The sequence below is a fragment of the Filicampus tigris genome, chromosome 8 (genome assembly GCF_054856515.1).
Source record: "Filicampus tigris isolate MCC_2025a chromosome 8, RoL_Ftig_1.0, whole genome shotgun sequence".
Classification (NCBI taxonomy): domain Eukaryota; kingdom Metazoa; phylum Chordata; class Actinopteri; order Syngnathiformes; family Syngnathidae; genus Filicampus; species Filicampus tigris.
This window is the reverse complement of record NC_141224.1, coordinates 17,339,352-17,353,981: the sequence shown is the minus strand read 5'-3', so window position 1 is coordinate 17,353,981 and position 14,630 is coordinate 17,339,352. Positions and strand designations below refer to the sequence as shown.

The 14,630-nt window shown below is 38.5% G+C and overlaps 1 protein-coding gene across 6 annotated transcripts in view; it reads right to left on the bottom strand.

Moving 5' to 3' along the window:
- Nucleotides 1–14,630, bottom strand: part of adgrb1a (adhesion G protein-coupled receptor B1a) — a 131,019-nt gene that overhangs the window by 10,185 nt on the left and 106,204 nt on the right. For 3 of the 6 annotated variants that reach the window (XM_086037442.1, XM_086037443.1, XM_086037446.1), the window contains 7 exons: nt 12,750–12,848; nt 7,719–7,890; nt 6,969–7,064; nt 5,910–5,949; nt 3,690–4,351; nt 2,250–2,285; nt 1,889–2,047 (listed from right to left, as the gene is read on the bottom strand). In XM_086037442.1, the coding sequence (XP_085893568.1) occupies nt 1,889–2,047; nt 2,250–2,285; nt 3,690–4,351; nt 5,910–5,949; nt 6,969–7,064; nt 7,719–7,890; nt 12,750–12,848 (1,264 nt within the window). The remainder of the gene's footprint in view (nt 1–1,888; nt 2,048–2,249; nt 2,286–3,689; nt 4,352–5,909; nt 5,950–6,968; nt 7,065–7,718; nt 7,891–12,749; nt 12,849–14,630) is intronic. The other 3 variants (XM_086037444.1, XM_086037445.1, XM_086037447.1) reach the window with 2 other exon arrangements.

Sequence of the window (14,630 nt, the reverse complement as noted above, 5' to 3'; positions counted from 1 at the left end):
ATTGTTTTAACTGTCTTTGTTTTTATATGTCATATTTTTACTTTATGTACAGCACTTTGTATGCAGCTGTGGTTGTTTTTAAAGTGTTCTATAAAGAGAGTTGAATATTCTCAGAGCATTGAATCAATGCAACTGGGCTGTTGAAGATGTTTTACTTCAAGGGCCCACGTGGGTCGGCCTGAAATATTGACGGAAACCTAGTGACGGACTGACTATGTCCAACCACTGGCAGAGCTGGGGATCGGGGGTGCACTGGCCAACACTGAAATATACTTGGAGCCCCCCAGGTGCCAAGCTAGATAATTGATTTTTGGGTATATTCCAATTTTTTCTTCTTCGTTCTTCGAAAAAAAAAATTTGGGGTTTGCAGAATTTGTTTTTTTGTATTGCGAGCCCCCTGAGATAGCCCCCCGAAGGATAAAAGTCTAGCCCCGCCACTGTCCCCACTTCTGCTATTTAGTGTTAGATTAGGCCTCTTTGGCACAAAAGTAGATAGGTGACTTGAGCTAGGCTGCTGTGTCGCAGTCACCTTTTCTCTTGGCCCTGCATCTTCCTATCTATTTGCACCCTTGCACATATAACTAGTTGAAACCAGTAAAGACCAAGTCATTAACACATTGTCACATGGGCTTGACACACCCCAACCCCCCCAATCCATCTGGCCACCATGGATGTAATGTAGTAAATGAAATACACTGTAAACAAAAACCTAAAATTGCGTTGTACTTATTTTCCGACCTGTCCATAATTCTACGAAAGTAAACAAGAAAACAGGTGTTATTTACCCTTAATAATGAAATTCTTGAGTATAGGGAAGTTGACAGATTACTTTATAAAACATGGTTGCAATTCCACTGATTTCTTCTCACATGAATTGATCTGCCCACCCCAGGGATGCTAACACACATAATTATAATCAACATGCAGTCGATGTTTTGTTACAGCATGAGAACAGACACGTTTAAATGACAAAGATAAACACTTAGAAGATGGAGAAAAAAACAAGAAGCAGAAAACATGAAAGACAAAACAACAGCACAATAAGCCACGCTGCAATGCCTTGTGTAAACTAAACACTTCCTTCAATTGGCATGCAGTGAAAAAAACTTTATTTTGGCAGATCTATTGTCCTGCATCTTATATTGACTCAATTACAAGTCATGTTAAATAACGGTATTAATTCTCTATGAAGCATGGATTTTTTCATCTAGTCAACAACAGACTAAAGTAGGACCAACAAAAACACTACATGGGCAGAGATACACTCAACCAGCAGGCCAAGAGGTAAGAAGGGAAATATGGAATCGACATCCCTTTTGAATTTTTGACAGAGTGAATTCCTCTGGAAAGGTTTCCCCACAAGAACTTGTCTCTCCCTACACCACATAGATCCACAAATTAATAATTCCAAAGGCAGTTTGGTTGAGGGCAAGGCTTTGTGTGGGCCTGTCAAGTTCCTCAACACCAAATTAAGTGACTAAGTTGCATTCTAAAAACAGTTGGCTTAAAAATAACACAATTTTGGGTCAAAAATGGACCGATACACAAATTGGGTCAATTTGACCGACTTTCTTGCATTGTTTTGCACAAAATAGCCCATTTTTTTAGGGTAGTTTTGTACAAAATACCCACTTTGTTGGGTTGTTTTCTTCGAAACCAAGAAAGTTGGGTCAAATTGACCCAAGTTGTGGATCGGTTCATTTTTTACCCAAATCTGTGTTATTTTTAACCCAACTGTTTTTAGAATGTGACATAAAAGCTAATTGAATCTAACTACGAGAGAAAACTCCACCTAGGTTTTAGATTTTGGCTTGTATCAAGTGAAAGAAGAACATCATTAGATGGCTGGGGGGTGGGGTGCAGAACAGAATAAAGTCAAACTCTTTACACTTATGTTGGTCTTGTCGCTGCTGGCAGAGGACACACTCCATCTTTTAGTAGCTTTGGCATCAACAGGTGGAGACTCTACATCCATGTCTGCACTGTGAATCTTCCTGCTCAGGTCTTGAAACATGTCCTGGTGGCGTTTCCGGGTGTGCATTATCTTCTACACAAGAAGATTGTACATTACGCACAAGGGAAATAGCACAGACGCCCATCAATTCCACTTTACCCTCTTCTTATTCATCTCTAATCTAATTATGTTCCAAACCAAACAGTGAATAATAAATGTATGCAAACATCTACAGATTATTATACTAAAGAGACAAATCGAAGCTCTGTGTATGAAGGAAAGAGACTAAAATTACCTCAAAGTCAAGCTCTGCATAGCGTGATTTTCGCCTCTGGGGGGGAGATGATACAGACAGATTAATGACTTATAAAGATATTATGTGCCACGTGAGAAGACAAATGCTTGAGTATCCTCAATACATTTAATTCTGGTGGAAAGTCAATAAGGGATTTTCTGCAACTCATAGGAGAGCGGCGAGTAACAAAGGGAGAAAACAAGGTTTGTCGCTGGTCATTCCAGCCCCGTTGGCAAAAGCTTGCATTTAACAGATTGTGACCGAATGACCTTTAAGTCAGCTGTCACTGAATAGTGAGGGAAAACCTGACCTTCAGGCTGCCCAGTTGCTCTGGCAGCTGCTGCCTCACACGCCATTATGGGAGTGTGTTTTGCCCCCAAGTGAAAAGACACCAGCAGACAGATGTTGAGGCCACTGTGTGCTGCTCACTATGATGCCACATCTTGCGACTGCAGTCAGCACTATAAATTGGGACTAAATTCTCACCTTTTCACCATCCAGGGTTTTCCTATGGCCATCCTGTCTTACATTTTTGGATGCAGTTTCGTTTGCCAATGAAATAAGATGCTTCTTATCTCATTTAAAGCATCTGTAAATCAGAGACTGGAGTATGTGTGAAATGTATCAAGCAGATGTATGGATTTAAAAAAAAACAAAAAACAAAGTGGATATTATGTGATGAGACAAAAGCAGAATGTCTAACTAACCAAAAAAAAATGCAAACTTTGACCCATATACAATACAAAAATCCAACTGATGAAATCTGGGTAATGCTGGTAGGAACAATAACAGATCTCACTGTTAAACAGTCTCATAAACAGTAGCTAAACTTATATGGACGGGAATGTTCCAATTTTATCTGATTAAGGCAATAGACAACCAGCATCTCGTGTTATCACAGAACCGAAATTCTGACTTCAATATTAAACCTGAATATTAACTTTTGACCTCATTACAAATACTGAAATGCTACCATGGCAAAATCCTAAAACATCAGGAAAAGCAGTGGAATCAGAGATAACAAAAGATATATCGGATATAAAATTGTGTACATATTACACACCTGAAAGTACCAGGTATACCGTGCAACCCTACTAGCATCTTTTAGTCAGTTTACCCCCCCCCCATTTCCGCAGTATTGGAGTTATTACTGTACATTTCAACACATTATTTTAGTGTTCCATTGATCTTTGATATAAATTCATGTGACAAAAGATATCATTAACTAAACTGAGGAATTGTGAACTTACTTTGCTTTTTTTTTGTTAAGGTATATTGGTGGAATTTTCTTAATAGAATCTTGAGGTTTGTAGCATCACAATCAATAACTGACATCCACATAGAATTATTTCTCTTTAATGGTAAATCCTATTTTTAAGTTTAAAATAGGAAGGTGACAGTGTATTGCTTGAACAGGATCATGGAAGTAAGTGTACTCACCTCCAGGGAGCTTGTGGATAATGTAGAAACGGTTTCACTCTTGGTCATCGCAACAGAGTGCCCGGATTCTGCTCCATTACAGGTGCTGCTGTCCATTTGAGAGTCTCTTGGCAGGTTTTGAAGGTTGTGCGCAGGTGAGTCTCTCTCTGAGCATGACACACTGACCTGGTCAGCAGGCAAGCTCTTCAGTCCAAATCCAAGCACTGGCTCAGCACTGACAGGGTTAGCCAGGTGGACGAGCCTTGTCTGAGGCAGCTGCTCAACACTTATGTTGTACTTGGTTGGTTGCTCTTCTTTGCCCTTAGCGGGCTTTAGGGTGCCTGTGTTGCTGGTTGGTAAAAGGACGAGCCCAGGGGCTTTGCCAGTGCCCTCACAACTGCTTCCTTCTCCATTTCTTTGTGGGAGCTCACCGTCTAGCTGCTTAAAGAGCTCACTGTCACAGATGTAAATGGATTTGGCACCTGGCAACTCAGTGCTGATTCCTTTAGTGGTACATTTCTCTCTGCGTAGAGTCAGTGTGTGGCTGGTATAGTCTGCCATGTTCTGGAGGTGGACTTTGGCCATACTGGCTGGCATGGTATTGAAGTTAGATCCCCTTTGAAGAGTTACAGCCCCAGAAGAGGCCTTTTCCTCCCCCTGCAGGGAGGAGTGCTTCATCGTGCCTACAGGAGCAAGAAGATAGATGTGAAAGAGGACAAAAGGTTCATTCAAGGTACATACATATACAATCCATTACATGATGCTAGTCCACTTTTGAGCTGGTTGACTTCTAACATTTCCCTTGGAGATCAATTATATTTCAAATAATTTATTTGAGTGAAGAAACTGTTGCCTCCATTCAAATTGTCTCAAAATGTGTCATAGGAGTGCAAGCAAAAGTTATCCACTCCCTGCAAAGTTATCCACTCCCTCTATTATTGGTATACTTTACTCATTTTGCCATTTTCAGCAGTAAAAAGTTTTGTCTATAATGATTTTGATACCTTCATTATTTTTCATGTACAATCAACACCTTTAAAAACGGATTTTGCCACTTGCTGTCAATGACATCACATGTGTTGGGGGCTCAGGTAACAACCAATCACGGCTCACCTAACGTTCACAAGCTGAGCTGAGCTAATGGAGGGCAGGCCAGACCAAGCGAGGCCGGGACGGTGCAGGGCCAGGCCGTAATGGAAAATCGGCTTAAGAATGTGGGTCGTGGGTTTCCCCTTTTGTGGGTACATTTTGATTTGATCATTTACAATAATGTAAGCTAAACTGATCTAACATAATTTCAGACACAATAGGTTTGCTAATCAAGAACTGTAATGTACTTGTCACCATTTTCAATTTTATTCTAAAATGAGGTTATTGTGTTCCATGGAACTGGAGTACTATAACAACACCTCACTGGGAGAGGCAAAATTACTGTTTCCCAATTTATAGAATCTTGCTCTTGCATATTTGGACACAGTGGCATCTTCTGTACCATGTAAAAGGGTGTTTTCAAAGACCAGAGAGAGGTTGTGCCAAATAAAAAATAGTTATCTAAAATCAAAATCTGTTGAGAAACATATTAAATTCAACCACTGGGGAACAGGCTTGCTTGTAAACCAGTAATTTACACTCGTTTGAGTCGTTTGGATATGTCATTGCTAACCAGCCTGTCCCTCCCTCAACTCTTATGTTGTTCAGTGAGGCGGATTTATATCAGGCAAGGAATACTTAAGCTATTTTAGAAGTGTCTTTTGCCGTACGCTAAGTAGTTTCACATTGTTCGTGTGTCGTTGTTGCCCAAATTTATTACTGCTGCAGCACGGAGGGAGACCGCACTGTGAACAGGCAGACTTCTCGCTCTAATGCCACGCTGATCCACCCAAATTAAATGTAACAATGTGTAACACAAAATTAAGCTATTATTGCTCCAGTAGACAATATATGTATACCTTTTGATTATTTGTTTACTTTGTGACCTGTGAAATTTCAGAAAATGAAGAAGAAGGATCTTTCTGCCCCGATGAGCTGAAAGCCACGTGATCAGACTCAAATTCCGATCACGTGATCAGATCGGGGCATCCCAAATACCGTAGTTTTAGTGACACTTGTTTAAAATATAACAGCCCAGGAAGTTTGCCAAGAAAATGTGGTTGTAAATGTGGTTGTGTGGGCAAACCTCCCTCCCGTCTGTTAAAAAAGGATTAAAAAATGAACGAAACTACAAGACTAAAACACATTTACCTGATCTGCAAGCCATATCAACATCCTTCTCAAAGTCAGTCTGGTGACAAAATGTAAAGGAAAATATATTTTATTCCAAATAACAGTAAATTACAGAAATATCTGCCATTGATACAGTTGATATTAACAGTCCATACATTCCTGTTCAAATGTCAGGTTTTTGTGGTATAAAAAAAGTGATAACTAGTTATAAATCATTCAAAAACTTTTCTTTTTACCAGATTCAAACTCATGGTAAATGGGAGCCAATGAGTGCCTCTGATCAACCCCAAATAAAGTTAAGAATTTCTGGTAGGCTTTTCATGACCTTTTTTTCTTTATAAGAGAAGAAGCCTGATAGTTATGTGGTATTTGGAACTGTTAATTGTAACCCACACAATGACCAAGACAATACAATACAATTAATCTTTATTTATATAGCGTTTTCCCCAGTTCCAGCTGGAGAAAAACATGCCCCAAAGCTGTCCATGCTTCACCTTAGGTGTGTTGGTCTTTTGATGATGAGCAGTGTTGTTTTTGTGCCAAATGGCTTATGCTGTAAGATGTTACTACAAAAATATCAAGAAAAGCCTAGTAGAACATCTGAACTTTATTCGAGGTTAATCAGAAGCATTTTAAATGGTGGCAGGTGCGTAGGGACTAAAGAAAAAACTGCAATTTGAACAGGGGGGTTTAGACTTTTTATATCCACTATCGATCAATCGATTGACACTGTAGACAGACAAGCAAGCAGGCAGGCAGAGGCAGGCAGGGAGGAGCGCACGCAGAAAGTTAAAATGTTTGTGAAGTGGCAATAGACTGACTACAAGACATCAATAATAATAATACATTCAGTATTGTCTTAACTTATTTTGTTACATTTTGACAAAGGCTTCCATGTCTAAAATTATTCTCATTCTTTCTCAAAACAGACATATAAAATGTTATTAAGTATGGTTACAATGCTGAAGCTTTTGCTTAAATTGACTCTATTTTAATAAAAATCACTACAGACATGCCAAAGTTATACATAATGTTGGTCTTTACACGTAGAACATGGCAGGAAATCCATATACATACCACAAGCTGAGCATGTCCATTCTGGAAAGATCCACCAGAATCCCCATTGCCATCTTCCTGGCGGTCTACCACGCGGCACTTTACTGCTTCCTGAACCTGTTTAACACAGTACATACAGCTCCTAGCTTTACTTCTGGTGTGTTATATAGATGATGGTCAACACTTCCTAAACACTGGCTGAGCCCAACTTAATGAATGGCTCGACGTTTTAAGTATACATTTTTTACAAAACAATTGTGTATGTTAGATATTTTACATTTTGAAACTCATATACCATATTTAACAGACAATTAGGCACAACGTATTACTAGGCGCAATATCAATGCGCGGGTATTAGCAATTTAGAATGTTGTGTCATTCATCTAATGATGATGTTGTAGGTTGATAAAGCAAACAGTTCATTCAAACCCAAATCAGAATCAGGAGTGACTGGGCTTGAAATTCGTGCTTCTGGATATTTCCGAATAGGCTGTCTGGATGCTGGGGGTGGACCTAAAAATGTTTAGCACCTGACAAAGGCCACCCCATGGCTTCTAAATGCTAATGAGACATTTGGGAGCAAGAGCATGGTGAAGGAATGAGTGCAAAACCTTTAGAAATCATCCTCTTAGGACTAACAACATAGTAGGTGAATGCAAGGAACCTGAACAATTAAAGAGCAATGCAGTCACATTTGTCTTGAATAGAAAAGAAAAAAAAAACAGGACGGTGGAAATGGACAGTGTTGTTGCCATGATTATGTCAAAATACCTCTCTTCGCAGAATGCAGTGCACCATGACAATGACAAAGCCTTCCATAGAATCAAAGACGGCAAAAAGAATCTGGAATAGTGCAGAGCGCCGATCAGTGATGGCAAGTACAGCTGACATCCATGTGAGAGCCAGAAGGGGCAAAACCACACAGGAGCTCCACAGTGAGGCCCTGCAAGATGGGAGTAGGACAGCAGTCAAAGACAGCAGCGATAACCTTTCCGTCAACATAATCAAGTAAGCAGATGATTAAGGTGTGTAGATAATGCATTCATTTAATCATACTGCTTTTCATAAGCGCTGTTACTGTTCAAGACACATTTAATCCCCATGATCTAAAATTAAAAATGCAGTAATCAAAGTTCTCTGTATATTTCATTCATTGAAAAAAAAAAATGCTTGGGGCCTTTCACTTCAACAGTGCATGAACACATCACAACACATTCTTTGTACTACAACCACCACAGGCAAACCATACATCCAATACTGTCATATATATATATATGTTTGTATTTACATTTATTACATGCATGTATGTTCAAGATGGCTTAGACAAACTATAGAAGAGTTTTAAAGGGAAAAGAAGGAAGAGCAAAGGTGAGTTGTGAGGGTAAACGGGTATAATCAGGCTGGTACAGAATGGAAAGAATAATAGAAAAGACTGAGCAGGGAAGGACAAGCAGGACAGAGGTATAGTCTGAAGAGGTATCCAAAGTTTAGTTATTTTCACAAATGTTCCCTTTCTTTTAAACTTTCAACTAGTTCTACTGTATTCAAACATAACGCTGACCTAAGGAAAAAAAAACAAGAAAATTAGCTTAGGCTCTGTAGCCTTACAACAGTATATAACCTAGTGGTTAGCTTTTACTGTGCCATGCATCGCTCTTAGCCTAAAACGTACTGTATGATGAGTCAATCAAATAGTAACATTTTAGACCATTTCATCAGAGTTTTATGACTTTACCCAGTACATTGCTTTAAGTGAGCTGGAATTCCAGCACCTCTCAATTTTAGCCCTTAGCGTACTGGGAATTTTTATGGCGTACCGGGACTTCACATGAGCCCACAGTTAGTTCAATATTGCTCTTGTACTTTGTTATATCCTTACAACTCCTTCAGTAAAGATGATTCCTCAAAAAAATACTAAAAAAAAAAAAAATGCTACAGAATTTTTTTTCAGCCTTTGGTAACAGTTTATTTGGTGTGTGCACCGGCATTTAGACATGTCAAGGAATCTGCAAACTTGTAACGTAACACACCGCCAACGCAAAGGCTAAGTTCAAAATAAAAGTTTTGGATGCAATAGCTTAGTAGGCTTTTATTTTGAAGCCTGGCAACACAACACAACATCATCCCAAAATCGTATTCAATCGCTGATTTTGGACTTGAAGAAACCGCAAGTTAATTCCGCTGCCATTTTATGATATGGCAAAAGTCGCTAACAGGAGTGTAAACATTGACGTCTCGCAACGTGCATGACACATGAGATGCATTCAAATGCAGTCGGACATGTCAAACGCAGACAGAAACCAATTGTATTTATTTATTGTGTATTTTTTATCTATAACCTATTATATATTTATTTGTTACCCACCGCCTAATTTACCTGGCAACAGTCAAATAAGGGGAGTATGGCACTTACTTTTTTTCCACTTAAAGCACTGCTTAAGTATTACTGTTACTATTTACTAAAGGAAAAAAAAAAAAAGCATTTGTTTTCTCAAAGCTATTTAATGTTGAGGAAGTTTTGCCCAAAAGGGCTTTATTAAATTAATTGTATTGCCTGCACTCAGGAATTTTGAGGCCATTATGTGGATGAAGTCAACCCAGTGCCTTATCATTATAATCACAATCCAAAGAAAACTATGTCTTACTTACTTAACTTAGGGCTGAGAAATTAGTTTGAGGCCAGCTGAACTGAGCAACAACATTTTGGGTTTTACTACTGACTTTACCCTTTGTGTGGTGCGTTTGTATTCTCAATTTGCATTTGCGTTCAATTGAAACGATCTCAATCACATAAAGGGGTCAAGAATTTCAAGCTATTAACTCTATTTCAAACTCTTGATAATGCACAGCTGTGAACTGAAAGTCATTCAAGGTCATAAAGCATCATCCACATCATGAAGACTTGCAAAACTGTTATCTCATATATCATGAAAAAGTGCTTGCTCCCTAAACTCAATAACTGGTTGGCCTACCGTCAGCACCCAGCAGCAACAACTGAAATCAAGCATTTTCTACTGTACAACTGGCAATAGGTCTTTCACATGTCCGTGAAGACATATTGGATTCATGATTTAGTAAGTGGGGTTAAGTTTTTTTTTTTTTTTTTAATAGGGCCAGCAGTAAATATTTTTTTTATTTACATAATTTATTTATTTACTTAATAAATAAAATCACTGTTTAGAACCTTTTGAACCCTTTAGTGACACATTTTCTGTTGACAATGCCTGTTGTCAGTTACTGTCATAGTCTGTGATGAACATAGATTAAAAACAAAATTGGTTATAAGCAAAAGCTGATGGTATTAGGACATAATGATTCCAATATTCCAATTTAAAATTTTGCTATTGATGCCAAAAATTGTTCTGGTGCTATTTGGCTAATTTACTTAAAAAATGTTCTGCTAATCTGTATCTAAAATATACTATTTACAACATTTATTTTTTATTTTTGTGAAATAAAACTAAGAAAAACAAACGCACAAAGCAAAAAGTTTTCATAGTAATTGCTATAAACAAATATATAAGATGTAAAATTAAGGTGAGAAGTTAAAAAAAAAGATCATCTGTGCTAATAATTACATATAGTACACATAGATCACCAATGTTAGCGATAGGGATAGTGGGAGCTTAGTCCAATGTTTCAACACAGAAATATCAGATCATGCAGTTAAACAATAAATTACCAATCAACAACCACACGTGCACATACTCACGCCCGCACGTGCACACACACACAGTATACAGTATATGGCGGCAATGTATATATATATATATATATATATATATATATATATATATATATATACTGTATATATGTATATATATATGTATATATATATATATATATATATATACACTGTATATATGTATATATGTATATATATATATATATATATATATATATATATAAATAAAATACATAAAATCTTTTATTTTATAAAATGTGTTCCTTCCTTATGAATGTACTTGTCTGTGACCACAAAGGTTAACACACTCACATAAAATCATTTTTCAAATCCGAAACTTCACTCCCCTTAAACATGTAATATATTAAAATATATTATAACAGGCCAATAAATATTTATTGTAATTATTGAGATTATTATCAACTGAAACATTTAGGTTTGACATACAATGATAAATATGAGGCAAGAGCTCATCGTTTCAGATCTTACTTCCAGGTATTGTGTATCTGGATTGGATAGACAATTTAAAAGATAGCACCTTTTGTTTTGAACCCACCCATTTTTTGATGTGAGCAAAAGTTGCAGAACATGTGACTGGCAGGTGTATTATCATGTTACCAAAGTGTGTTGTACTACATTGATGATCCAAACAAGAAATAGTGCTGAACATCCACGCTTAGTTTGTGATTTTATTTTTTTCCTGTGATAACTACATTTATACTAGTTAGAGGTGCCCCCAAGATGAAAAGCAGAAAAGTGCCTATGGGTGAAAAGAAACTAAAGTAAATGTGATGAGAGACTGACTGAATTTGAATGGGACGAAATAATAAATAGATGAAATAATGCAACAAAATTTTTGTGACAGCTTTGATGATGGACACTGAAGTGGGGTACACAGAGATTGATAACGTGTGACCCTACACATGATAAGGAAACAATGATGTCGGTTGTTACTGCTCTTATAATGTACCTTTACCAAGAATTAATACCGCCTACCTCCCACCTCCACCATGCTACCACAGGCCATCCAGACTGTCAGAAAATACAGTCTTCATAAAAAAAAGAAGAAAAAGCAGGAGAAGAAAAACAAGCTTGGCTTTCAAGTAGATCGGGGAGGAAAATCACTAGTATGGAGGCGAGCTGAGGACAATGTTAGGTTAAGGACTAAAATTTAGAAAAGTGATAGAAAGGCTAAAGTTTTGAGCAATAAAGGGTCTATTCATGATTCCCAATCAAGATGATTTAGCCATGAAAGCCCATATTACCTCCAGCGAGTCTGTAGTGGAGGAAATGTTATGTCTTGGGCTTGCACAGCTCCTGAATAAGTTCACTAACCTTCGTTGATGAACACCATGATGCCAGCAGCAAAATGATCTCAGAAGTCTCGAGGGAAAAAAATCTTATAATTTAAATTAAGATTGAATTCGACCTATTGTGAATTTGCATTTTGGGCGGCAAGATGAAGACCAAAAACATACTGCCGAAACACTAAAAGAGTTCATTAGGGTAAAGAAGGTGAATCTTTACGACTGGACAAATCAATCTTGAGACATAAACCCTGTATACCATGCAGTGAACTGCAAAAGTGGGCACTGAGTGAAGTAACCCCCCCAAAAAAACAAAACAGCTACATCAAAGGGCTGGAATTAAAACCTTCACAAAAGTAGAATGTAAGTCCTGTTGTCTTAACTTTTTCATAACCCTAAGGCATGAATTGCAAACAAAAAGATGGAATAAGTATGCTCATTTAAACCTATAGTAAGTCTGTTCCATTCTTTTGCTCACATAAAAAAATGCATTTTGTTACAAATAGTTCATGTTGCATAATGTTGCAAAAATATCCTGTTAATAAAAGCTCAATGTTGATCTCTTGTCTCATATTTGTCTTTTTATGTCAATCCAGATGTTACAAAACTGCCGGCAACAAAAAAGAAAATAATTTGCGTCACAGTTCCAATACTGTTGGAGGGGCAAATACATACAAGCTAAGTTTGACAAAAAATGAGAATCGGATAATGAAAACAGAACCAATCAAGTGAGGGAGAACAAGAGAGGTGTAAAGTTGAGGAGAAGATAGAAGCAAGAAGAGTTAAGGAAAAATAATTAGCGGGACTAACATGGCGTTACTGGTAGCTGTGGTGGATACGTCAGCCGACGAGATAACTCCACACTTGGCACATTTGAGCGTCATATTGTACAGTGGCACTGTCATCTGACTGCAAAGTCAAATTAACACGCTGTAACAACAACACAAACAGATACAAATGCACCTATACACAGATTCATACAAATGTACATGTACATACAAGCACACAAAAACAAAACAGTCACGCAAACAGTGAGTCACAGTGGTCTCGCACAATCTCTCTCTCAGGGCTGTGAGCCAGCTCAGAGTGTTTGTGTTTCTCTTTATCTACATATGACTTGGAACTTGGAAGAAGATGGAGGAAGGGATAAGACTGTCTTCACATGTTTGATTTACCAGATTTTTTTTTTTTAATAATGTTAGCCTCAGGAGTTTGGGACTCTGTACTGGGTGCTCAACATTTGACCAACAAATCATTCATCTGTTTATATTCTAAAAGCCATACCCCGTTCCATATTACATACGCCTGGTGATTATCTCATCCATTCATTGCGTGTGTAGTCTGATGACAAAAATCAACATTATATTTAAAGCACATCTACCATGGAAAATTTGAATTCCTTGTATACAAATAGTGTGAAGTGTGAATTCAGACCACCAACGATAATCTTTTATGAGCTGCCTATTTCTGAAAATGTGTTTCTGAGTCAAGCCACTCTGATGCCCCAGTACGCTTAACATACTGTCAGGTGATCTATGCTGACCTCAACACGGTCGTGAGGAGAATACTTCGAAGAGCTCCTTAGTTCCATCGGTATCCCCATTTATGAGGAAAGTGAATGTGGGGACTCTGAGGTAGGCTATCCTATCTTCAGGGTGAGTGCGTGAGGTGATAAAACAGCTTTTTAGGATTAAGGCCCAGGAGTGGATGAGATCCGTTCTGAGTTCCTAAAGGCTCTGGATGTTGTGGGGCTGTGTTGGTTAACATGCCTCTGCAACGTCATGTAGACATGGGAAACAGTGACAATGTATTTGCAGACCGGGGTTGTGTTCCCTGTTTTCATGAAATAGGCAGGAGGGTAGGGTACATTCCAACTACAAAATGGATCAGACTCTTCAGGCTCCCTTGTATGGAGAAGAGGGCCTGTTGGAAAATTGAACTTTAGATTTAGGAGGACTGTGTGCTTTTCGTGCTGGCTATGGACCAGATCTACACCCTCTGCAGGGTACTAGAGCACATGGGATACTACATATATAAAGTACTTTATGGACTTGGAGAAGAAATTCAACCGTGACATTCGGGGAGTCCCGTCGGGGGCGCTCCCGTAGTATAGGGTATTTGACCCCCTGAACAGCTCAGTTCAGTCCCTATACAGGGCGACTTGACAGTGTTTGGTCCCCATTGCAGGAAGTAAATCGTATTCCTTTCCAGTGAGGGTTGAACTCCACCAAGTATTACATATCTGCTTTTTGCAGATGTCTTTCTGTTGGATTCACCCTCGCTTGATGGGTTCGAAGCCATATTTGAAGGGGTTTGGAGGAGAATCCGCACCTCCAAATCTGAAACCGTGGTCCTTGGCAGAAAAGCTTGGAATACCCTCTTCACGGTTGGGAATGACATTCTGCCCCCAAGTACAGCAGTGCCAGCATCATGTTTTTTTATTTCATGAGGGATAGAAAGGAGCAATAGATTGACAGACCAATTAGTGCAACGCCAGCAGTGATGTGGACTCTGAAACGGTCTGTCATAGAGAAGACAAAGCTGAGCCGGAAAACAAAAAGTCCCACGCTGACCTACTGTATAGTCGGGAGAGTGTATTGTGACTGAAAACACAAGGTCATGGATACAAGGTTTCCTCTGCAGCGTGTCGGGGCAGAAAGTGTGCGAAGTTTGGTCCTCTGGTTGGGGCTA